The following is a 26608-nucleotide window of genomic DNA, read 5'->3' on the forward strand; positions in this document are numbered from 1 at the left end:
CTTAGACAATGGTGAAACAAAAACAGTCTTTTTATTTAAGTTTTCGTAGGATCAAACTCCCACGGCTGCTTCTTGTAATAGCAGACCACAAACTAAACCAAGTGGTCTTATTTGTAGCAACTTCTTTTTCTTCACCTTTTAACTTGGCATGTAACTGAGCAAATTCCTTTCTTTGATCTTCTAACATAATAGTTGATTCCTTTTTTTGATCTTCCAAATTTGCTTCTACAACTTGCACTTCAGTATTCAACGTATGGCTCGGCCTAACATTTTCAAGTTTAGTTCATTGCAGAGGAGTTGGGGTCACATGGCTAATTCCCTTTGGGTGATAGTGATACCTTCTATTTGGATGAATATTTTTACCATTTAAAGAAGTTACACTAGTTTGGAGCCAATAACAAGTGACAAAATTTAAGCAAAAAAAAAAAAGTAGTTACAGTGACGCATTAAGAATGCCGTTTGTATAACACAAACGCACTCAAGGCATCTCATGTCTCTATGTCTCCATCTATGTGACATGATTCCACTCCTAAACCCAAAAACCCGGTCCAATCAGATTCATCCCTTTAAATCAGCACCGAACCGGATTGACTGCACCGGACCGGACCTTGTCTTCTGTAAATTAGCATTAAACAATTCTCACACTTCCCATCATCTCTAACAACCGAGGCACCGACCACATAACTCATTGTATCGAAAAACAGAGAGTCCTCTCACTTTGACAATTTCTTTTTCTTTCAATTTATAAGCAACAACAACAAAATAAAACTCAAATTTTCAAGAGAGAAAGAGAGAGTTAATGGCGTTAGCGAATAACTTAACGGCCATACTGAACTTACTAGCGCTACTCTGTTCCATACCCATAACGGCGTCAGGAATATGGCTCGCCTCAAAGCCCGACAACGAGTGTGTCAATCTCCTCCGTTGGCCCGTCGTCGTCCTCGGCGTTCTCATCCTCGTCGTCTCTGCTTGCGGCTTCATTGGCGCCTATCAGTAAGTTTTAATATAAAAAGACAGAGCCTGACAAAAGATCTTAGCTTTGAAACATTCTCAGGTACAAGGAGACTCTGCTGGCTGTCTACTTGTGCTGTATGGCAATACTGATCGGACTTTTGCTGGTGGTTTTGATATTCGCTTTCGTCGTGACCCGACCCGACGGGTCGTATCAAGTTCCGGGTCGAGGTTATAAAGAGTACAGGCTCGAAGGGTTCTCGAATTGGCTTAGAGAGAACGTTGTGGGTTCAAAGAACTGGGGGAAGATAAGGGCTTGTTTGGCTGATTCAAACGTTTGTCCTAAGCTCAGCCAACAGTTCATCACCGCTGATCAGTTCTTCTCTTCCTCTTCCATCACTGCCCTCCAGGCATGTTCTCTCTTTTTTTAAATCTCTTTATTCTGAACCTGAAACTTCTAGTTTGTTACATTTCGGCCCCCACATTTTTCATTTCCTAATTTATAATTTATTTTTTAGTTAGCAATTTGTGGTTAACTGAAGTAAGTTAGGACTTACGAGTGATAAATCACAGTAAATGGAGTAACTGCGGTACAACGCTAATTAATATCAATTTAACCTGCAAAATCAAAATGTAATGGCGCAGTAAGTTAGTCATTAATTGTCAACTACTAGTCGATCAAAATCATCATGTCACTCTTCACATGACTATTGTGATGATTTTTAAAAAGAAAAACTTATTAATTAAGATTATATGCTTAATGAAGATAAGATGCGATGTTAATATCAAGATTATGCGAGACTTGCGGTATGATCTTATAAATGAAAAAGAAAGAAGAGAGGTCCCATTATTCAAAAATTAAAACAGGGGGCTCATATCATAAAGTTATAAAATTTCACTTTAGCTTTTGTGAAGTTCAAAAGAGCATTGTTCTTATTCTCTAAGTTCCTTTTTTTCATAGTGGCTTTTAACGTTTAAATTCTCTTTTAAATTTTTTTATTTTTTTTAATTCACTTTAAGATGGAACAGTTTAGCCAAGTAAAATGGTTTCTGAACAATTCAAGCGTATTACTCAAATTTTAGGCAGATGTAATCACACTTATTGAAAACATATCTAGAAACTTGATATTGAAACGCATAGTTCCTATGAGACTGGTGTAGAAGTTCCTGGAAACCAACAGTCCAAAACAAAATATTATAGTAGGATAACCGGAAGTCAAAATAACACACTATCTTGCATAAGGAAAGGACCCACAATGCACCATCGATATGGTACATGATAAAATAGGTTTACCTGTCTTTTTAATCAACTCACCCACATTATTCAAGGATACCATTCTCTTTTAGAGTTTATATAGTCTTTTTTTCATCTCGACATAAACTTGACATGATTTTCAAGTTTTTCTTTCCAAAAATTACAAACTAAAGCACTCTTAACGTTAACTGTCCTGTCTTTTATGCTTAGAACATGGAGAGATTAATGACATAGCTTACGAAATTATGTTCAAAACAAATAATGACCAAAGTGGTTACTACAGATGCATATATAATATATGTTTTTTTATATCTGAATAAGATTAAAATGTTCTGATATTTGCCATCGAGTAGATTTCCACGTAAATGTGGAAACGTTTTAAACCAGTAAAGTGATTTTATATCTTTAGTTTCTAGCAACTTGACATTCAAATTTCCTGTAACAAAATGGGAACCACTAATATAATTAGATAAAGCCTAGTTGATGAGATTTTGACTGATTGTATATGTCTATAGTAATTAGACATTATTAAATGTTGGACCAATTATTTGATTCAATAATTACAATCACAAATCTTTGTCCCCATCGATAAGCATAACGAATATTTATACCCCTCCCATGTTCTACCATTTACATTAGGGACTTGGTGTGTATTTTCTCCTTATGAAGCACAGCTCTAACCATTTTAAACAAAAATACTAGACAGCTATTATTTAGTCTCACTGCTTATGTTCATTGCTTTAAAATGTATGTCTTCTCCAATTGAGCTCACCGTTCTAACCATTTTAAGCAAAAATAATAATTGTTAGCTTAAAATGTTTAGAACTTTGGGTGCATTTAGATAAATTACACACTAAAGTAAACAATTGAGTACACATGACTTTTTAAAGCGTTTATACTTCGCAAAAATATTTTATGAAACAATGAAAATGTCAATCAGAAGTTAATAAAGGTTTAAAAGGTTTTAGATTTCAAAATTTTGAGTTTAAAAAAAAAATCTCATACAAAACCTAAATGCACACAAAAACATCAAAATCTTGATTTTCCGAATACATCTCCTAAATTCTCCAAATCCTTACACGAGACAAGACTATCGGGACAAGATCTTCAAGCTTGCATAACAATTAAATACGTTGAAAGATATCTCAAAAGTCGAAATTGTCATTATCCTATTTTCATTTGTTGAGGAGCTTCTGATCAAATATTAATTTGACACTGTTTTTTTATTGCACAGTCCGGTTGCTGCAAACCGCCGACCGCGTGTGGCCAGGGGCGTCCCTCGGCACAGCGAGGTGAAGCACAGGCTTTGGGCCCCCAAATTTTTCTGGGCCCCCATTTGAAAAAAAAAATTATTATATATATATTTTTAAGTTTTATGGTACAAAAAAAGATTGTCAATGAAGTTAGAAAGTTATCCTAACAAAATATTATCATTTCAATGGGATTCAATAGAAAAAAAAATAGTTTTGATTAAATTTCTTCTCATTTTCAAAGTTTTTATGTTTATGTATGGACCCCCAAATTTTTTTTTGCTTGTGGCCCCAGTTAGTAGAGGACCGCCCCTGCGTGTGGCTACAACTTCGTGAACCCGACACTGTGGCAAAACCCAACCAACATGGCTGCAGATGCAGACTGTTACCTATGGAACAACGACCAAAGCCAGCTTTGTTACAATTGCAACTCATGCAAAGCTGGTCTTTTGGGAAACCTTAGAAAAGATTGGCGTAAAGCAAATCTCATACTTATCATCACTGTCGTTGTTCTTATTTGGGTCTATGTTATTGCGTGTAGTGCGTTTAGGAATGCTCAGACCGAGGACCTCTTCCGCAAATACAAACAGGGTTGGGTCTAAAGTGTATAGATTTGTTTGTAGTTGTTGACATGGAAGTATTTTCGAAAATAGCTTGTAATATTTACTCGTGTTTGGAAAGGGTTTTTTCTTTTGCATGGATTTTTATGTTTATGTTACATTGCTTGTGAGTTGTGAAGAAAGAAATATTAAATAGGATCCCTAATCTACGTATTGATTATCAAACTCTTTAATTAAGTAAATATTTGAAAATTTTATTGGTCTATCATTTGTCACATGCAAAATCAAGAATATTTAACCATGAACATCTATTATCTTCCTTTTCTCATTCCTATACCAGGTTTCTATCCTGCAATGTCAACATATTTATAAACAAGGTCAACTTCTCCATACGCACAACACTAGAAGGTAAACACATGAGTATGATTGTTTTAACCGAAAACATTTATAAGTTTATACTTACAAGTATCAGTTGCAATTATACATTTATACATAAACAAAACACGTTTGATACAAACATTAAAATGCTGTTTTATCTTTCTAACAAAATACTATGTTTTAATGGTCTAAAGATGAACGCAAATACAAAATAAATAATTACTGTGATGATTGTCATGGAGCATTAGGTGGTCGGGGGCATGTATCGCGTAGAGATGTTATTTCAGCGAGATGTTTGCTTGGTCGACTCTTGAAGAACATGCATTGAAAAGCACAGTCAAACAATATTTTGTTACAGAAAGGAGGATCGGATCCTGTTTATGGTACTTGTTCAAGCAATAAAAAAAAAGTCACTTCTTGTGCTTCTTGTTCCATGTTAGCCATCACCAACACTACAATAATTATCACCACACTCCTTTTCTTCATCCCTATCTCTCTCAAAAACGTATCCTTGTGTTTTGTATTTCTATATACGTAAGTAATTAACTATAACCAGATCTTGATTTTGTTGTATGCTTAGGCGTTAAGTTGACACTGTTTTTCTAAGTTACAGCCACTTGTGCATTATCTATACTTTTAATCAAGATACATCACCTACTTTTCTCAGTTTCAAACTAAGAAATCTTTAACCAAAGTGTATGCAGTTTTGTTAAACACACAACTATCAACAAAGACTTATCTTTTGTTTGGGCGTTCCAAGTCTCGTCTTATAGCTTAAGTGTATGCATTTTTCTCGTCCATCGATCTTTGATATATTATTAGTCTTATGAAAAGATTAAAAAGTGTTATCACAATTATTTTGGATCTCAATTAAATAATAAATTAATAACTCTAGAAATAAAATGTACAAAATGATCAAACCTAAGCTGTCATTAGCATTTCTTACCTTTAAATTAATATCATCTTGAGATCATTGTAGTTTCCTAACGTGGTCGAAACTACTAGGTAAGTTCCTTTGATCCATAAAAATAGTTGTATAATTTAATTTATGTTGAATGGTCACGAGTTTAACATTATAAATACGTTACTGCATATAGTAATCCAACTATTGTGTGTTAATGTAAAATTCACCTTATATGTAAATGTTATTTTATGCTTTCACAATTATTTTGGATCTCAATTATGTATTTCATAATTAAACCGGAAGGTGGAAAACCAAATTGTGTTTCATTTGCGTATTATAGTTTCCCACTTTGTTGCTACCTATAAATAGTTTCCGTCTATTAGTAGATAGCATCCATTTCACGATCCTCATTTCCCGGATCTCTACAACTCCGACCCGACCCATTTACGCGACCCAAACCGGGTCAACCAGAACAATGGATAAGCCTAGCTTCGTAATCTCACCAGAAGAAGCTGAATCCGCCGCGAACCAACTCGGCGTCTCCGTCCTCCAGCTCCTCCCTTCGCTGGTCAACCCTGCGAAATCCTTCGCTCGCCCACCGATCTCAAAATTCCACGTCGGAGCCGTCGGACTCGGATCATCGGGTCGGATCTTCTTAGGAGTCAACGTCGAGTTCCCAGGCCTCCCTCTCCACCACTCGATCCACGCCGAGCAGTTCCTCGTAACCAATCTCACACTCAACGGCGAGCGACATCTCCGAAACTTCGCCGTCTCCGCCGCGCCGTGCGGACATTGCCGTCAGTTCCTCCAAGAGATCCGCGACGCGTCGGAGATCAGACTCGTAATCACCGATCCGAACGCCACCGCGGATCCCGACGCCGATTCCGACGGATTCCTCCGCCTCGGGAGCATCTTGCCGCACAGATTCGGTCCGGAGGATCTTCTCGAGAAAGACTTCCCTCTCATCCTCGAGCATCACGATAACAACCTCACGATCTCGGATCTCGATCCGATCTCCAACGGAAACACCGTGGAATTGAAACGTACGGCTCTAGCGGCGGCGAACAGATCGTACGCGCCGTATAGTTTGTGTCCCTCGGGAGTTGCGCTTGTGGATTGCGACGGGAAAGTGTATAGAGGATGGTACATGGAATCGGCGGCGTATAACCCTAGTTTGGGACCACTACAGGCGGCGTTGGTGGATTACATCGCTAACGGAGGCGGAGGAGGTTATGAGAGAATCGTCGGAGCTGTGCTTGTGGAGAAAGAAGACGCGGTGGTGCGGCAAGAGCACACGGCGAGGTTGCTGATACAGATGATATCGCCGAAATGCGATTTCAGCGTCTACCATTGCCATTGACCTTTGAGATAAAATATCACCAAAAGAAAAATAAAATAAAAAACGAATAATAAATAATAAAATGGACTTTAAATTCGTAACCCAAAACAAACAAAAAATAGTTAATTATTGAAACTTAAAAGTTGAAAGCGATGCCTCTGCTCTGAATGATGAATGGATTGGTGATGATGAGACGTAAGAGAATTAATATAAGAAGACTCTTTTATCTTATTTGTATTATGTATAAACTATTCTAATAAATTATTATGTTCGTCTGTACTTTTAAAACTATATTTGATTAATCATCTTTTAAATTGTTTTCTTCATTCAAAATAATAATAAATGTTTTAAAAATGTAGAAAAGAGGAAAAGAGTCTTTCTACCAATATATTTTCAATTTTCTTTGGAAAAACTCTTTATAGGAGTATTTTTTCTTTTATTAGCATATCTATTTTAAACTCAATACATAAATAAATTGTTTAATAATAATTTTGAGAGATTCATTTTAAGAAAATCTCTAATAATAATGTTATATCCCTCTCTAAAGTTTAATGTCAGCTATTACATCACAAAAGCAGGAATGTAAATTGTTGTGCAAAAAAGAAGAAGCAGGAACGTATATTTGAATCAAACTCAAATCAAACGCAAGAAATTATTCTGTTTGCTTATATCAGAAAGAAAGGGATCTTATATTTTCAAATGAACCAAAGAAATTTCAGTATTAATCCGGTATAGTTCTTCTCAACTGAGCAAACAAAAAATGTGGAATACTAAAATCGAAATCTTAAGGTTAGCCATATCATCCTTTATTTTGTTACAGATAAACAAGACTAATTGTCTTGGCAATTTTTTATGTAATGTATGATGTTGTGTGGCAACTAAACAAGGACAGTGAAGACATCGACTGATCAATAAAAGAATAAGTTATGAATGTTGTTTACACAATCAGTGTACATATTGATGGCTTAACATGAATTTTTGAAAAGCTATAATAAAAATAAGATGGTCCACAAGCAACTCTTACTATGAGTGGTTATCAATTAGTCTAGAAATTTTAGATCACTAATGTTCAGATGGAAGATAGTACACTTTTGTCAAAAGTTTTTTTTTTGGTAAAACACTTTTGTGTAAATTTTAGCTTTAGGGATTTTTTTTTGATCAAACATCCTTAGGGTTTAAAATTCAAGGTTATGATACATAAAAACACTTTATAATAGATGCGGCAAAAAAAAATAGTTTGAAAGCATTATAGGCCATATTCTAACCGATACTAAGCAAGCCATGAATCCAAAGCTAAAACCACGCAACAACCAATACAACGAAAACATGGTTTTGAAGGTGCAACTAGACTTTGACCCGTCCTTAATTATTTTAATTTTTATTATGTCAAGAAATTTGATTTTTATATATGTGTTTAATTTAACTTTTGAAAACTATATCGAATATGTCAAAGTTGTATTTCTGAATTTTACCGATTTGACAAATCTCCACGGCACATCTCCGATGAACACATAACCGACGAATTATCTATCGCTTCTGAAGTTGCAGAGGTTGTTGTTCATAAACTGGGTTTCATAATTTTTTGGAAGGCAAAATTTAGGATTTCAATAAATATATAAACAAATATTGTCGAGTCTAAAAAAAAGTAAGTATAAATTAAAATATAATTGTCGAGTATAGAGAAAGATCGTGTCTTTTTTATTAAATAGATTTAGATACTGTTATTCAAAAATTGGTTTTTTAAAGTAGGTCTAGTGGCAAAAAAATAATAATATTCCATGTGATGGTGGAAGTAAAAGTCAAGAGAATCTTCTATCTTATTAAAACTCAAGTACAAAATTGGAGTGTTTGGAGACTTGAATAGGACTTTTAAAAATTTCGAGTGTTTGGAAACATGGATTGCAGTCTTTTAAAAAAAAATATTTTTTTTTGAAAACAAAGATAGTAGTATTAAGAAAAAAAGTAATGGGCTTATGTTTTTTTTTAAAATTGAAAGTTATCTAGGCCACTTTTAAAATATACCAAAATGGATCAATCTAATTCCCTAAAATTTTTTTTTCTAAACTAACCATAAAACAAAATTTAAACTTTATATACATATTTCAAATCAAAATAATAATTCAAATTTGATTTATATCAAAAATTGATTCAAAAATATACATATATTCAAAAATGGATTTTTACTAAACTATTTTTCAATAACCATTATAAAAAAATATTGTCAATATATATAAGAAAAATATAATACAAAGCCCAATTTGAAATACCAACTCAAATTATGGTTTTCATATTTCATATTAAGTTTTAAAAATATAATATATGTAATTATTTATATGATGGTATGTATAAAATACTATTAATTATATGATTACTTATATGATGGTATATATAAAATACGATTAATTATATGATGATAAAATACGATATATAATAATGACTAGGGATGGGCTTTTGGATACCCATACGGGTTTAGTTCTGATCGGTTTGTATTTTGGGTTTTCGGGGTCAAAGATTTCAGCCTTATTAGAATGTTTCTAAATTTTGGTTTGAGTTCGATTTGGATCTTTGCGGGTTTGGTTTGGGTTTGGATAACTAATTTAAATTATTTTTAAAGTCTTAAATCATTATATATTTTAAATTTCTCAAAATGTATAAATAAAATAATATATTACGTATAAATTTGAATAACATATGTCATAATACTTAAGCTTAACATATCAATTGGCTTGATTTAAAATTTTGGATACGAAATCAATAATTATTTTAAGTATTTTTGGTGATTTGAGTATACTTTAACTATTTCAGATATTTACTTTTGACTATCTATATATATTTTCAAGTATTTAAACCAATTTAAAAGTATCATTTTTGATGTTTTATATACGTTAAATCTAAAAATAATTAATATATATAAGTATATAAATCTATTTTTAGATAAATTCGGATACCCAAATACTTCGGTTCGGATCAGATTCGGTTCTCTAAATAACAAAATTTTGAATAATTAGAATATTTAATCAATTTATGTTTGGGTTTGGTACTATATCTTTGGATCGGTATCGGTTATGTTCCTCGGATTCATTTTTCCAAATCCTAATAATTACATGAAAAACAAATATCAACATATTTTTCAAAATATACATCCGCGCGCCTGCGCGGATCAAAATCTAGTCATGTTTTAATAATATTAATTAGGTTTGATTTCTGAAAGTTTACTGTCCATCAAGTTGTAAAGAAAAAAAAAATTTTATAGCTAAAACAATTTTTAAAATAGAAGCAGTTACAAAACCGACAGCCAATACGCAAAACTTTGAGTCACTATGCAAGGTTGACTTTACAAAACTTTACAAAACCGCCAACAAAATTTAACACAAAAACAAATTATTAATCATAAATTTGGACCACGCAAAAACCTTCTTACAAAGCCCAATTTAGTAACAAATTTACCCGTTAATATAAAACTTGCGAAATGGTTAGACAAATAATAAGGGATTGTGGTTAGAGTTAGTAAATAATTAGAAGCAGTTATGAAATAATCAGTTTTGAAAAAAAAAGGTAGGTCCAGTGACATTTTAAGTAATATACCAGATATGGGTAAAGACAGAAAATAAGAGTGATCATAAATTAATAATATTGATAAGGGAAAATTCCTTATAAGTACACCAACTAATTTTCATTTGCTAATAAAATACACTAACTAATTTGGATTCGCGTTTAATACACGAACTAATTTTTGTTGCCTATTAAATACACAAACTTTTGAAATTCACAGATTTTACACATCATTTTAGACTCGTTAACTATATTTAACGGAAGTGATGATGACGTTAGTGTTTAATTAATATGTTTTTAAATTGTGAAAATAAAATTTCTTAAAAATACACAAACTACTTTTCATTTGCTAATAAAATACACGAACTATTTTGGATGCCCGTTTAATACACAAACTGTTTTTTTCTATTAAATACACAAACTTTTAAAATTTTCAAATTTTACACATCGATTCAGATGATGTCAACTATGTTTAGCAGAAGTGAAGACAATGTTAATGTTTAATTGAGCATATGGTTAAACTGTGAAGAAAAAGTTCCTTAAAGGTCCTCCGATATATTATATTGTTAGCTTTCTTCTCCAGTGATGCTTCATAGTGTAAATTTTTTTAATGAAATTTCAAATTTTTTAATCATAGTAGAAAGAATATATGTAGAATTTAATTCATAACACTAATCAGAAACTCGTTTAAAATTACGTAGTTTTCTTCGTCCTTTTTCACGACGTGGAAATCAACTCCACTTCGAATCAATATAAAGGGAAATCAAAGTAAATAAGAAGAAAAGAAACATAGTTTGGAGAATAAAAGAAGTTGGAACATATTAGAGTGCCAAACTCAAATTGAAACTAACTCAAATTAATTTCAATTGGCTGAAGGTGAGCGTGCTTTTCATAGTTAAACCACTTGTTTAATTAAAACATTGACTTCATTTCTGTTAAATATAGTTGACATCGTCTAAATTGATGCGTAAGATCTGCAAATTTTAAAAGTTTGTGTATTTAATAGAAAACAAAAATTAGTTTGTGTATTAAACGAGGATCCAAAAATAGTTTGTATATTTTATTAGCAAATGAAAAATAGTTTGTGTATTTTAAAAAAATTATTTTCAAAATTTAAATACATGTTAATTAAACACTAACGCCGTCGTCAATATCGTTAACTTGCGAATTTCAAAAATTTGTGTTTTTAATAGGCAACAAAAATTAGTTCGTGTATTAAACATAGATCCAAAATAATTAGTGTATTTTATTAGCAAATGAAAATTAGTCCGTGTGTTTTTAAGGAATTTTCTCTATTGATAATCAACATAATCAAGTCATTATATTATTTAAAAATTAAAATGGAAACAACTAACGTCTCGTTTCGTTTGTAACATTTATTAGTTGGATTGAACCCAAACATAACATTATATGACATCAACAATTACAAATAGTTAAAACTACTTACAAAATATATTTGGAAAACTTGTATTACAGTTTTGCATCAAAATATATTTCAAGAAAATAATTGATAATTTACTGACTGTTCGTCTGTTCCTATTTTTCAAAAAAGTTAAGATGGTATATATAATTGGACCATATTAGAAAATTAAGATCACATTCAGACATAACAAGGACTAGTGAGCTAAACTGACTTCTCGTTTGAAATATTTAGGGCATCTCCATCCCCACTTCATAATTTACTCCAAATATGGAGTGAAAAATGAAGTATGGACAAACAATAAAAAATCACTCTATTTATGGAGTAATCACTTTTTTATTTCTTCATTACTTTATTTTCCACTCTATTTTGCAGTAAATTATGAAGTGGAAATGGTCTTATTAGCTGGGTTGAGCCCAAACATAACATTATATGACATTAACAATTACAAATAGTTAAAACTACTTACAAAATATATTTGAAAAACATGTATTATAGTTTTGCATCAAAATATATTTTAAGAAAATAATTGATAATTTACTAACTGTTCGTGTGTTCCTAGTTTTTCAAAAAAGTTAAGATGGTATATAATTGGGCCATATTAGAAAATTAAAATCACATTTAGACATAACAGCGAAGGACTAGTGAGCTAAAATGCAAGATCTATGTCTAATAAGTAACATATTCTAATTCTCCATTAAAAAAAAAGTTACAAAAATACATAAAACATTAAGAGAATATAATCTAAAATCAAATTGTCCGTATTAAACTAACAAATAGTCAAATCTAATAAATACCATCTTCCTGAAAAGTTACATATGGAATAAAAAACAGACAATACAAATTCAATATATATATTAAAGGATATAGCTGAATTTACCTTTAAACAATAACTTGATTCTGATCCGTGCGTCCGCACGGATGTTTTTTTATAACTTTATATTGTTCTTAATATGAATATGTTATCATACTATAGGAATGAAATTTATTTATATTGTTGGTGCGACTATACATGTTAAGAAATAAATCTTAACAAAATATTAAGAATAGTGTTTTTAACACTTGAAAGGAATACATTAAGATTAGAAATTTAAATTTACAACAATACTTTATAAACCTATTACATTAGAAGTTTAATAAAATAAGTAGTCTTATATTTATAATAATATAACTGGCTTAGAGCATGACTGGTTCAAACGCAGCGGTTGCGGTTACGAGAGTTTGCAGATGCGGATGGTTGCGGTTTCTAGCGGTTTTAAGAGATTTATATAACTGGTTCTGCGGTTATATGGTGCGGGATACTTATGACTGGTTAATTACCAAACACAACAGGGGTTAAATAATAAATTAACAATATTTAAATTTTATATAATTATAAAAAATATCAAAAATCATAATCTTATATTAAGTATAAAAATTATATTTAGAAAATTATAGTTTTTTTTGTCATCAACTTATACAGACTCATACTGACTCTGTGAACCAAACCGATAGATCTTGATCCATGTGAACGACGAAAGACGGTTGCTTTTTGACACTACGTGCTAGGATATCCGCCTTTGAACGACGAAAGATGGTTGCTTCCTAAAACCGGTATAGTTTTAAATTTTTTAAAATTATAGAAAATTTTTATTTTAAAATTTTATAATATTAGTTAAAATACAATAGATATAATTTAGTATTTTTATAATTCAAATTTAAAATTTTTAATTAATAGTTTTATTTTTGTATTTATATTGTTTTTTAAAATAGAAAAAAATTATCATTCCGCAACCGCCCGCAACCGCAAACGTTGAAACCACCTTTTGAATTTATGAAGTTTACAACAGTTTGAAATAGTTCAGAACAGTTTGATTGATTGTTGCAAAACGCCAATAACCGTTAGCAACCGCAAACTGCGTTTACAAATAGTAGCAGAGAAATCAGTCATACCCTTAGTTTCAATTAAATTGGTATGTCGAATAATGTTGTAAAGGAAATGAAAATTAATAAAAAGATTAACATGTTTCCAATAATTTAGTGATAGTATATATGAAAGGAATATTCTGGTTGATCTAAGAATATCGACTGGATTTGAAAGATTGATACGCTTGGGTTAATGTGATAGCTTGAAAACAGGGGCTGTTTGGGAGTGATTCAGATTTTTGTGTTATTTGGCGGAGCTAATTGAGTTGTGTCTCAAAAATATCTTTTCAATATAATATTTCTATTATAAACGTCAAAAGATCTCCACTAAAGAAGGTTGTAATCAAGTCACGCTAAATTGTAGTATTTTAAAAAAGATTGTGAAGCTAACTAATATTAAGGAGGTGGTTATATAAACCACGGATTGTATCCGGTTTGCTACGGACAATTTTAGAGTTGTAAGGCGGTTTGTTAATGGTGAATTTATTAAAAGGGAATTAATAGATAGGTAAAGCGTTACACGATGTGTTTTAATCCAATGGCATAGATAAGTAATTATACAAAATACATAAAAATTAATATCAAGAAAATATTATCTAAAATCAAATTGTCCGTATTAAACTAACAAATAGTCAAATAATAATAAATACCATCTTCCTGAAATGTTACATCTATATTATTAAAACAGAAGTACAAAATAAAAATACCCTTTAATTTTACCATTTATTTACATTAGAATTTCATTGAGATATTTATTAAACATATATTTAAATATGCATTTATTTTTCTAATTTAAATAATAGATTTAAGCATTTAATATCTTTTCCTAATTTAAATAATAGATTTCTTTAATTAAATCTTAACCAAAATAGATATTCTTAATATATTTTATATTAACATATTAAATCTTTTTAATATTTGTTAATAATAAATAATAAAATAAAAAAGTACACATCATAATCAATTTATATAACATATAAATAAAATATAAAATACTTTATTCGTATATTATTAGTATAATGCTTTCATAATACAAGTCCAATTAATTATAAATGTTGGATTTTTATGACACATTGTGATATAATAGACAATTAAAATCACAAAATATAATTATTCAAAGTAATAAATAAAATTGTTATGTTTTAAAATTTTATATTAACAATTATGTAATACATTTTAATTTACAAATATATATTATACCATTAGTACTCAAAAAATTTAAAGTAAAGCAAATATTTTTACGGTCACGGGTCAAGCTCTAGAAATAAACAACAACAGCGCAAGATTATTTTTCTTTAACAAATTTATTTTAATAGATATTATAGTTCCAAATATGTTTATATATTTTATCTATTTATAAATTTATTTTCTTTGTTTTTTAAGGGATGCTAATATTTTGAAACTGGAAAACAATTATGACCCACCTCTATATTATTTTAATTAGGATAAAATTTATATCAGAATATTTTTTAATTTTTAATTTTTATTTTTATTATAACTGCAAAGATTAATTTTCAATATAAATTTATGTTTAAATATTACAAATACATCATTTAATATAAACTAAGAAAACTAAAAACATAAAATAAATACCCGCCCGCTCGGGCGGGTCAAGGTCTAGTATGGATTAAGAAACAGACAATACAAATACAATAATATATATATATATATATATATTAAAGGATATAGCTGAATTTACCTTTAAACAATAATTCAGAATATGTACCGAAGTACCAAAAATACGGTTTCTAGAACCAAAAATAATAGAAATTTAACATTTAGCCTAAATAAATAACAGTGAAAATTAAAGCACATATACAAAGGAGAGCAAAATAAGAGTTCAAATAATATTCATTTTCTGTTTTTTTTGACATCAGTCATAAAAATATTATTAAAACAAAAGTATCAAACAAAAACCGCGAAAACATCTATTGCACATTTTAAATGAATACACCATGATTCAATAGATTTCCACGGCCCATCAACTATGTATAATAGACCAAAGACATATATTTTAGTACGATACCAAAACAATTTCCGAAACGGTCAATAGATTTAACTACAAAACTCCAAGGAAGATGCATACTTCAGAACGTAATGTAATATGTCGTTGCGGAATGTCGCAAGTGCTCAGACATCCAAATTTAACTACAAAATTGCAAGGAAGATGCATACTTCAGAACATATTGTAAAATGAAGAACCCATAAGTGTAAAATGATGCATAATGTAGGACGCTCAAAGCTGAAGTATATTGTAAAATTGCAAGAAATGATGTAAAATGCCATAATGTATTGTAAAATGTAGAATGCAGTAAGTGTAAACACATGATGCAAAGTGCATACAACAACCAAATGAAGATGCATACTGCAGAATGTTTAGTAAAATGAAGAACCTGTAAGTGTAAGGAAATGATGCATAATGCAAAATGTAGGACATTCAATGATGAAGTAAGATTGCAAGAAAATGGTGCAAAATGCAGAATGTGTTGTAAAATATAGAATGGAGAAGTGTAAACCACATGATGCAAAGTGCATACAACAACCAAATGAATGCAGATTGCGAAATGTAAGGAAGCTCATATGACAGTCAAAATTAGTTATACAACTACATGAATGTCATTTGCCCAATTTCAGAATGTTCAACAAAGGGGTTTAGTGATAACCCATATAGTTTCTAGAGTCAAGCAAGTTGTAAACTATATGAGACTAAACTAGTTACAAAGATGTTTGAAAAGAAGATACCTGTCACAGAAGTCTTCTACACTTCAAATCTATTCAGAATCTCCCAAACAATATGAACGCCTTCTGAAGTACATACCTGAGGAAATAAAAATAATTAGTCTTTAGTTACGTAGTATGCCCACCTTGTTTCTTCTACGGACGGACACAAGTCTAATAACTGCCTGCCCTATTGCAATATATTTCCATCCAACAATTCTTTTCTTGTAAGCGATGAGTAGTGAAGTAAGGAATCTGCTTTCAATTTGTAGCCTTTGTCTTAAGACTTTCTTAAACCGTAGGTCGTTACTCCATCCATCCATAGATCAAAAACAGAATTTTGAAAGCCGTGGGTACTAAAAAAGTCTTTTGTCTTAAGACTTCTAAACCGTGTGGTCTTATTTTCCATCCATTAATGACATTTTCTAGGCTGTTGGTCGTTATTTCCAATCCAACAAGTCTTAAACCTCCTAAATTTTCTTTGTCTTTGTCAAGATATTTGTAAGCCGTAGGTAAGGAATCTGTTTTTAGTTATAGTCTATCTTTAGACTTTCTTAAACCGTAACCATTCAAATAACTGAAAACAGATTATCTCAAGCCGTGGGTACTAAATCTTTGTAAGCCGTGGGTACTAAATCTTTGTAAGCCGTGGGTAAGAAATCTGTTTTCAGTTATAGTTCTTGTCTTAAGACTTTTTCAAACTGTACCATTCAAGTAACAGAAAACAGATTCTCCTAAAAGTCTTTTGTCTTTAAGACTTGTAAGCCGTGTGGTCTTATTTTTCATCCACTAATGACTTTTTTTTTCTGGACTGTTGGTCGTTATTTCCACTCCAACAAGTCTTAGAAACCCCACATTTTCTTTTTCTTTATCAAGACAACTGTAAGCCGTGGGTAATAAATCTTTGTAAGCCGTGAGTTAATCTGTTTTCAGTTATAGTCCTTTTCTTAAGACTTTCTCAAACAGTACCATTCAAATAACTGAAAACAGAATCACATAAAAGTCTTTTGTCTTTAAGACTTGTAAGCCGTGTGGTCTTATTTCCGATCCAACAAGTCTTAACCTCTTGCATTTTCTTTGTCTTTGTCAAAACATTTGTAAGCCGCGGGTAAGGAATCTATTTTCAGTTATAATCTTTGGTTTGAGACTTTCTCAAACCATAACCATTCAAATAACTGAAAACAGATTCTCTCAAGCCGTGGGTACTAAATCTTTGTAAGCCGTGGGTAAGGAATCTGTTTTCAGTTATAGTCCTTGTCTTAAGACTTTCTCAAACATTACCATTCAAATAACTGAAAAAAGATTCTCATAAAAGTTTTTTTTTGTCTTTAAGAATTAGAAGCCGTGGGTAGTGAAATAAGGAATCTGTTTTCAGTTCTTAGTCTCTGTCTTTAAGACATTCTCAAACTGTGGTCATTAACTCCATTCCACTGGAATAAGCTGAAAAATCAAAGGTGGGTTGTTGGTCGTTATTTCCAATCCAACAAGTCTTAAACCTCCTACATTTTCTTTGTCTTTGTCGAGACATTAGTAAGCTGTGGGTAATGAATATGTTTTCAATTATAGTCCTTGTCTTAAGACTTTCTCAAACCATAACCATTCAAATAACTGAAAACAAATTCTCTCAAACCGTGGGTACTAAATCTTTGTAAGCCGTGGATAACGAATCTGTTTTCAGATATAGTCCTTGTCTTAAGACTTTCTCAAACTGTACCATTCAAATAACTGAAAACAGAAAAGTCTTTTCTCCCTAAGACTTGTAAGCCATGGGTAATAAATCTGTCTTTAAGACTTGTAAGCCGTGGAAAATAAATCTTTGTCTTTGTCAAGACATGTGTAAGCCGTGGGTAATAAATCTTTGTAAACCGTGGATAAGAAATCTGTTTTCAATTATAGTCTTTTGTCTTAAGACTGAGCTGCATGCTCTTATTTGCCATCCCCTAACGCCCTTCTTTATACATGCACCACCAACTCATATTCTCGGTCCATTTAACAATCTTGCTATAGGGGATGGCATAAGTTTCTTTTAGAGGTAGCAAAGGACAATGTTTTCAGTTATAGTCCTTGTCTTAAAACTTTTTCAAACTGTACCATTCAAATAACTGAAAACAGAAAAGTCTTTGGTCTTTAAGACTTGTAAGCCGTGGGTAACAAATCTTTGCCAAGACATGTGTAAGCCGTGGGTAATAAATCTTTGTAAGATATGGATAAGAAATCTGTTTTCAAATATAGTCTTTTGTCTTAAGACTGAGCCGCATGCTCTTATTTGCCATCCCCTAACGCCCTTCTTTATACATGCACCACCAACCCATATTCTCGGTCCATTAGGGTATGGCATAAGTTTCTTTTAGAGGTAGCAAGGGACAATGTTTTCAGTTATAGTCCTTGTCTTAGGACTTTCTCAAACTGTACCTTCAAATAACTGAAAACAAAAAAATCTTTGGTCTTTAAGACTTGTAAGCCGTGGGTAATAAATCTTTGTCTTTGTCAAGACATGTGTAAGCCGTGGGTAATAAATCTTTGTAAGCGTGGGTAAGGAATCTGTTTTCAGTTATAGTCTTTTGTCTTAAGACTGAGCCGCATGCTCTTATTTGCCATCCCCTAACGCCCTTCTTTATACATGCACCACCAACCCATATTCTCGGTCCATTAGGGGATGGCATAAGTTTCTTTTAGAGATAGCAAGGGACAATGTTTTCAGTTATAGTCCTTGTCTTAGGACTTTCTCAAACTGTACCATTCAAATAACTGAAAACAGAAAAGGCTTTGGTCTTTAAGACTTGTAACCCGTGGGTAATAAATCTTTGTCTTTGTCAAGACATGTGTAAGCCGTGGGTAATAAATCTTTGTAAACCGTGGGTAAGGAATCTGTTTTCAGTTATAATCTTTTGTCTTAAGACTGAGCCGCATGCTCTTATTTGCCATCCCCTAACGCCCTTCTTTATACATGCACCACCAACCCATATTCTCGGTCCATTAGAGGATGGCATAAGTTTCTTTTAGAGACCGCAAAGGATTGTTTTCAGTTATAGTCCTTGTCTTAGGACTTTCTCAAACTGTACCATTCAAATAACTGAAAACAGAAAAGCTTTGGTCTTTAAGACTTGTAAGCCGTGGGTAATAAATCTTTGTCTTTGTCAAGACATGTGTAAGCCGTGGGTAATAAATCTTTGTAAGCCGTGGGTAAGGAATCTGTTTTCAGTTATAGTCTTTTGTCTTAAGACTGAGCCGCATGCTCTTATTTGCCATCCCCTAACGCCCTTCTTTATACATGCACCACCAACCCATATTCTCGGTCCATTAGGGGATGTCATAAGTTTCTTTTAGAGGCAGCAAGGGACAATGTTTTCAGTTATAGTCCTTGTCTTAGGACTTTCTCAAACTGTACCATTCAAATAACTGAAAACAGGAAAGGCTTTGGTCTTTAAGACTCGTAAGCCATGGGCAATAAATCTTTGTCTTTGTCAAGACATGTGTAAGCCGTGGGTAATAAATCTTTGTAAGCCGTGGGTAAGGAATCTGTTTTCAGTTATAGTCTTTTGTCTTAAGACTGAGCCGTATGCTCTTATTTGCCATCCCCTAACGCCCTTCTTTATACATGCACCACCAACCCATATTCTCGGTCCATTAGGGGATGGAATAAGTTTCTTTTAGAGGCAGCAAGGGACAATGTTTTCAGTTATAGTCTTTGCCTTAGGAGTTTCTCAAATAGTAACATTCGAATAACTGAAAACAGAGAAATCTTTGGTCTTTAAGACTTGTAAGCCGTAGGTAAAAAATCTTTGTCTTTGTCAAAACATGTGTAAGCCGTGGGTAAGGAATCTGTTTTCAGTTATAGTCTTTTGTCTTAAGACTTAGCCGCATGCTCTTATTTGTCATCCCCTAACACCCTTCTTTATACATGCACCACCAACCCATATTCTCGGTCCATTAGGGGATGGCATAAGTTTCTTTTAGAGATAGCAAGGGACAATGTTTTCAGTTATAGTCCTTGTCTTAGGACTTTCTCAAATTGTACCATTCAAATAACTGAAAACAGAAAAGTCTTTGGTCTTTAAGACTTGTAAGCCGTTGGTAATAAATCTCTGTCTTTGTCAAGACATGTGTAAGCCGTAGGTAATAAATCTTTGTAAGCCGTGGGTAAGGAATCTGTTTTCAGTTATAGTCTTTTATCTTAAGACTGAGCCGCATGCTCTTATTTGTGATCCCCTAACGCCCTTCTTTATACATGCACCACCAACCCATATTCTCGGTCCATTAGGGGATGACATAAGTTTCTTTTAGAGGCAGCAAAGGACAATGTTTTCAGTTATAGTCCTTGTTTTAGGACTTTCTCAAACTGTACCATTAAAATAACTGAAAATAGAAAAGTCTTTGGTCTTTAAGACTTGTAAGCCGGGGTAATAAATCTTTATCTTTGTCAAGACATGTGTAAGCCGTGGTAAAGGAATCAATTTTCAGTTATAGTCTTTTGTCTTAAGACTGAGCCGCATGCTCTTATTTGCCATCCCCTAACGCCCTTCTTTATACATGCACCACCAACCCATATTCTCGGTCCATTAGGGGATGGCATAAGTTTCTCTTAGAGGCAGCAAGGGACAATGTTTTCAGTTATAGTCTTTGCCTTAGGACTTTCTCAAATTGTAACATTCAAATAACTGAAAACAGAAAAGTCTTTGGTCTTTAAGACTTGTAAGCCGTTGGTAATAAATCTTTGTCTTTGTCAAGATATGTGTAAGCCGTGGGTAATAAATCTCTTTAAGCCGTGGGTAAGGAATCTGTTTTCAGTTATAGTCTTTTGTCATAAAACTGAGCCGCATGCTCTTTTTGCCATCCCCTAACGCCCTTTTTTATACATGCACCACCAACCCATATTCTCGGTCCATTAGGGGATGGAATAAGTTTCTTTTAGAGGCAGCAAGGGACAATGTTTTCAGTTATAGTCCTTGTCTTAGGACTTTCTCAAACTGTACCATTCAAATAACTGAAAACAGAAAAGGCTTTGGTCTTTAAGACTTGTAAGCCGTGGGTAATAAATCTTTGTCTTTGTCAAGACATGTGTAAGCCGTGGGTAATAAATCTTTGTAAGCGTGGGTAAGGAATCTGTTTTCAGTTATAGTCTTTTGTCTTAAGACTGAGCCGCATGCTCTTATTTGCCATCCCCTAACGCCCTTCTTTATACATGCACCACCAACCCATATTCTCGGTCCATTAGGGGATGGCATAAGTTTCTTTTAGAGGCAGCAAGGGACAATGTTTTCAGTTATAGTCCTTGTCTTAGGACTTTCTCAAACTGTACCATTCAAATAACTGAAAACAGAAAAGGCTTTGGTCTTTAAGACTTGTAAGCCGTGGGTAATAAATCTTTGTCTTTGTCAAGACATGTGTAAGCCGTGGGTAATAAATCTTTGTAAGCCGTGGGTAAGGAATCTGTTTTCAGTTATAGTCTTTTGTCTTAAGACTGAGCCGCATGCTCTTATTTGCCATCCCCTAACGCCCTTCTTTATACATGCACCACCAACCCATATTCTCGGTCCATTAGGGGATGGCATAAGTTTCTTTTAGAGACCGCAAGGATTGTTTTCAGTTATAGTCCTTGTCTTAGGACTTTCTCAAACTGTACCATTCAAATAACTGAAAACAGAAAAGGCTTTGGTCTTTAAGACTTGTAAGCCGTGGGTAATAAATCTTTGTCTTTGTCAAGACATGTGTAAGCCGTGGGTAATAAATCTTTGTAAGCCGTGGGTAAGGAATCTGTTTTCAGTTATAGTCTTTTGTCTTAAGACTGAGCCGCATGCTCTTATTTGCCATCCCCTAACGCCCTTCTTTATACATGCACCACCAACCCATATTCTCGGTCCATTAGGGGATGGCATAAGTTTCTTTTAGAGGCAGCAAGGGACAATGTTTTCAGTTATAGTCCTTGTCTTAGGACTTTCTCAAACTGTACCATTCAAATAACTGAAAACAGGAAAGGCTTTGGTCTTTAAGACTCGTAAGCCATGGGCAATAAATCTTTGTCTTTGTCAAGACATGTGTAAGCCGTGGGTAATAAATCTTTGTAAGCCGTGGGTAAGGAATCTGTTTTCAGTTATAGTCTTTTGTCTTAAGACTGAGCCGCATGCTCTTATTTGCCATCCCCTAACGCCCTTCTTTATACATGCACCACCAACCCATATTCTCGGTCCATTAGGGGATGGCATAAGTTTCTTTTAGAGACAGCAAGGGACAATGTTTTCAGTTATAGTCCTTGTCTTAGGACTTTCTCAAACTGTACCATTCAAATAACTGAAAACAGAAAAGGCTTTGGTCTTTAAGACTTGTAAGCCGTGGGTAATAAATCTTTGTCTTTGTCAAGACATGTGTAAGCCGTGGGTAATAAATCTTTGTAAGCCGTGGGTAAGGAATCTGTTTTCAGTTATAGTCTTTTGTCTTAAGACTGAGCCGCATGCTCTTATTTGCCATCCCCTAACGCCCTTCTTTATACATGCACCACCAACCCATATTCTCGGTCCATTAGGGGATGGCATAAGTTTCTTTTAGAGGCAGCAAGGGATTGTTTTCAGTTATAGTCCTTGTCTTAGGACTTTCTCAAACTGTACCATTCAAATAACTGAAAACAGAAAAGGCTTTGGTCTTTAAGACTTGTAAGCCGTGGGTAATAAATCTTTGTCTTTGTCAAGACATGTGTAAGCCGTGGGTAATAAATCTTTGTAAGCCGTGGGTAAGGAATCTGTTTTCAGTTATAGTCTTTTGTCTTAAGACTGAGCCGCATGCTCTTATTTGCCATCCCCTAACGCCCTTCTTTATACATGCACCACCAACCCATATTCTCGGTCCATTAGGGGATGGCATAAGTTTCTTTTAGAGGCAGCAAGGGACAATGTTTTCAGTTATAGTCCTTGTCTTAGGACTTTCTCAAACTGTACCATTCAAATAACTGAAAACAGAAAAGGCTTTGGTCTTTAAGACTTGTAAGCCGTGGGTAATAAATCTTTGTCTTTGTCAAGACATGTGTAAGCCGTGGGTAATAAATCTTTGTAAGCCGTGGGTAAGGAATCTGTTTTCAGTTATAGTCTTTTGTCTTAAGACTGAGCCGCATGCTCTTATTTGCCATCCCCTAACGCCCTTCTTTATACATGCACCACCAACCCATATTCTCGGTCCATTAGGGGATGGCATAAGTTTCTTTTAGAGGCAGCAAGGGACAATGTTTTCAGTTATAGTCCTTGTCTTAGGACTTTCTCAAACTGTACCATTCAAATAACTGAAAACAGAAAAGTCTTTGGTCTTTAAGACTTGTAAGCCGTGGGTAATAAATCTTTGTCTTTGTCAAGACATGTGTAAGCCGTGGGTAATAAATCTTTGTAAGCCGTGGGTAAGGAATCTGTTTTCAGTTATAGTCTTTTGTCTTAAGACTGAGCCGCATGCTCTTATTTGCCATCCCCTAACGCCCTTCTTTATACATGCACCACCAACCCATATTCTCGGTCCATTAGGGGATGGCATAAGTTTCTTTTAGAGGCAGCAAGGGATTGTTTTCAGTTATAGTCCTTGTCTTAGGACTTTCTCAAACTGTACCATTCAAATAACTGAAAACAGAAAAGGCTTTGGTCTTTAAGACTTGTAAGCCGTGGGTAATAAATCTTTGTCTTTGTCAAGACATGTGTAAGCCGTGGGTAATAAATCTTTGTAAGCCGTGGGTAAGGAATCTGTTTTCAGTTATAGTCTTTTGTCTTAAGACTGAGCCGCATGCTCTTATTTGCCATCCCCTAACGCCCTTCTTTATACATGCACCACCAACCCATATTCTCGGTCCATTAGGGGATGGCATAAGTTTCTTTTAGAGGCAGCAAGGGACAATGTTTTCAGTTATAGTCCTTGTCTTAGGACTTTCTCAAACTGTACCATTCAAATAACTGAAAACAGAAAAGGCTTTGGTCTTTAAGACTTGTAAGCCGTGGGTAATAAATCTTTGTCTTTGTCAAGACATGTGTAAGCCGTGGGTAATAAATCTTTGTAAGCCGTGGGTAAGGAATCTGTTTTCAGTTATAGTCTTTTGTCTTAAGACTGAGCCGCATGCTCTTATTTGCCATCCCCTAACGCCCTTCTTTATACATGCACCACCAACCCATATTCTCGGTCCATTAGGGGATGGCATAAGTTTCTTTTAGAGGCAGCAAGGGACAATGTTTTCAGTTATAGTCCTTGTCTTAGGACTTTCTCAAACTGTACCATTCAAATAACTGAAAACAGAAAAGTCTTTGGTCTTTAAGACTTGTAAGCCGTGGGTAATAAATCTTTGTCTTTGTCAAGACATGTGTAAGCCGTGGGTAATAAATCTTTTAAGCCGTGGGTAAGGAATCTGTTTTCAGTTATAGTCTTTTGTCTTAAGACTGAGCCGCATGCTCTTTTTGCCATCCCCTAACGCCCTTTTTATACATGCACCACCAACCCATATTCTCGGTCCATTAGGGGATGGCATAAGTTTCTTTTAGAGGCAGCAAGGGACAATGTTTTCAGTTATAGTCCTTGTCTTAGGACTTTCTCAAACTGTACCATTCAAATAACTGAAAACAGAAAAGGCTTTGGTCTTTAAGACTTGTAAGCCGTGGGTAATAAATCTTTGTCTTTGTCAAGACATGTGTAAGCCGTGGGTAATAATCTTTGTAAGCCGTGGGTAAGGAATCTGTTTTCAGTTATAGTCTTTTGTCTTAAGACTGAGCCGCATGCTCTTATTTGCCATCCCCTAACGCCCTTCTTTATACATGCACCACCAACCCATATTCTCGGTCCATTAGGGGATGGCATAAGTTTCTTTTAGAGGCAGCAAGGGACAATGTTTTCAGTTATAGTCCTTGTCTTAGGACTTTCTCAAACTGTACCATTCAAATAACTGAAAACAGAAAAGTCTTTGGTCTTTAAGACTTGTAAGCCGTGGGTAATAAATCTTTGTCTTTGTCAAGACATGTGTAAGCCGTGGGTAATAAATCTTTGTAAGCCGTGGGTAAGGAATCTGTTTTCAGTTATAGTCTTTTGTCTTAAGACTGAGCCGCATGCTCTTATTTGCCATCCCCTAACGCCCTTCTTTATACATGCACCACCAACCCATATTCTCGGTCCATTAGGGGATGGCATAAGTTTCTTTTAGAGGCAGCAAGGGACAATGTTTTCAGTTATAGTCCTTGTCTTAGGACTTTCTCAAACTGTACCATTCAAATAACTGAAAACAGAAAAGCTTTGGTCTTTAAGACTTGTAAGCCGTGGGTAATAAATCTTTGTCTTTGTCAAGACATGTGTAAGCCGTGGGTAATAAATCTTTGTAAGCCGTGGGTAAGGAATCTGTTTTCAGTTATAGTCTTTTGTCTTAAGACTGAGCCGCATGCTCTTATTTGCCATCCCCTAACGCCCTTCTTTATACATGCACCACCAACCCATATTCTCGGTCCATTAGGGGATGGCATAAGTTTCTTTTAGAGGCAGCAAGGGACAATGTTTTCAGTTATAGTCCTTGTCTTAGGACTTTCTCAAACTGTACCATTCAAATAACTGAAAACAGAAAAGTCTTTGGTCTTTAAGACTTGTAAGCCGTGGGTAATAAATCTTTGTCTTTGTCAAGATATGTGTAAGCCGTGGGTAATAAATCTCTTTAAGCCGTGGGTAAGGAATCTGTTTTCAGTTATAGTCTTTTGTCTTAAGACTGAGCCGCATGCTCTTATTTGCCATCCCCTAACGCCCTTTTTTATACATGCACCACCAACCCATATTCTCGGTCCATTAGGGGATGGCATAAGTTTCTTTTAGAGGCAGCAAGGGACAATGTTTTCAGTTATAGTCCTTGTCTTAGGACTTTCTCAAACTGTACCATTCAAATAACTGAAAACAGAAAAGGCTTTGGTCTTTAAGACTTGTAAGCCGTGGGTAATAAATATTTGTCTTTGTCAAGACATGTGTAAGCCGTGGGTAATAATCTTTGTAAGCCGTGGGTAAGGAATCTGTTTTCAGTTATAGTCTTTTGTCTTAAGACTGAGCCGCATGCTCTTATTTGCCATCCCCTAACGCCCTTCTTTATACATGCACCACCAACCCATATTCTCGGTCCATTAGGGGATGGCATAAGTTTCTTTTAGAGGCAGCAAGGGACAATGTTTTCAGTTATAGTCCTTGTCTTAGGACTTTCTCAAACTGTACCATTCAAATAACTGAAAACAGAAAAGTCTTTGGTCTTTAAGACTTGTAAGCCGTGGGTAATAAATCTTTGTCTTTGTCAAGACATGTGTAAGCCGTGGGTAATAAATCTTTGTAAGCCGTGGGTAAGGAATCTGTTTTCAGTTATAGTCTTTTGTCTTAAGACTGAGCCGCATGCTCTTATTTGC

The 26608-nt window shown here is 33.8% G+C and overlaps 3 protein-coding genes across 6 annotated transcripts in view; 2 read left to right on the forward strand and 1 right to left on the reverse strand.

The window, feature by feature from the left end:
* The first annotated feature begins 668 nt into the window (after nt 1-668).
* LOC106400857 (tetraspanin-2) lies at nt 669-5038 on the forward strand. 4 transcript variants are annotated; one of them, XM_048737168.1, is made up of 5 exons: nt 669-993; nt 1055-1361; nt 3441-3498; nt 4357-4424; nt 4643-5038. In XM_048737168.1, the coding sequence occupies exons 1-4, from the start codon at nt 800-802 to the stop codon at nt 4386-4388; spliced, it is 591 nt and encodes a 196-aa protein (XP_048593125.1). In that variant the 5' UTR covers nt 669-799; the 3' UTR covers nt 4389-4424; nt 4643-5038. The 4 variants fall into 4 exon arrangements, with proteins under 4 accessions (XP_048593125.1, XP_048593124.1, XP_048593123.1 ...); XM_048737167.1 differs by lacking the exon at nt 3441-3498; XM_048737166.1 differs by lacking the exons at nt 4357-4424; nt 4643-5038 and adding an exon at nt 3752-4236.
* Nucleotides 5039-5524: 486 nt separating this feature from the next.
* Nucleotides 5525-6916, forward strand: LOC106400856 (cytidine deaminase 1). Its single transcript, XM_013841246.3, has one exon. It carries the CDS (start codon nt 5774-5776, stop codon nt 6656-6658), a length of 885 nt encoding a protein of 294 aa, XP_013696700.2. The 5' UTR covers nt 5525-5773; the 3' UTR covers nt 6659-6916.
* An 8424-nt stretch (nt 6917-15340) lies between these two features.
* The window catches only part of LOC106355551 (K(+) efflux antiporter 4-like), a 34424-nt gene continuing 23156 nt past the window's right edge, over nt 15341-26608 (reverse strand). Inside the window, exons 17-18 of the mRNA XM_048737161.1 lie at nt 16257-16332; nt 15341-15662 (exon numbers count right to left, since the gene is read on the reverse strand). The gene's annotated coding sequence lies outside the window, so the exon portion shown is untranslated. The remainder of the gene's footprint in view (nt 15663-16256; nt 16333-26608) is intronic.

Source organism: Brassica napus, chromosome A7 (assembly GCF_020379485.1).
Source record: "Brassica napus cultivar Da-Ae chromosome A7, Da-Ae, whole genome shotgun sequence".
Lineage (NCBI taxonomy): Eukaryota > Viridiplantae > Streptophyta > Magnoliopsida > Brassicales > Brassicaceae > Brassica > Brassica napus.

Coding starts and splice junctions, on each gene's coding strand:
- LOC106400856 (XM_013841246.3), top strand. CDS start 5,774: ATGGATAAGCCTAGCTTCGTAATCTCACCAGAAGAAGCTGAATCCGCC.
- LOC106400857 (XM_013841248.3), top strand. CDS start 800: ATGGCGTTAGCGAATAACTTAACGGCCATACTGAACTTACTAGCGCTA. Junction 994..1,054: donor GGCTTCATTGGCGCCTATCA/GTAAGTTTTAAT, acceptor AAACATTCTCAG/GTACAAGGAGACTCTGCTGG. Junction 1,362..3,440: donor CTTCCATCACTGCCCTCCAG/GCATGTTCTCTC, acceptor TTTATTGCACAG/TCCGGTTGCTGCAAACCGCC.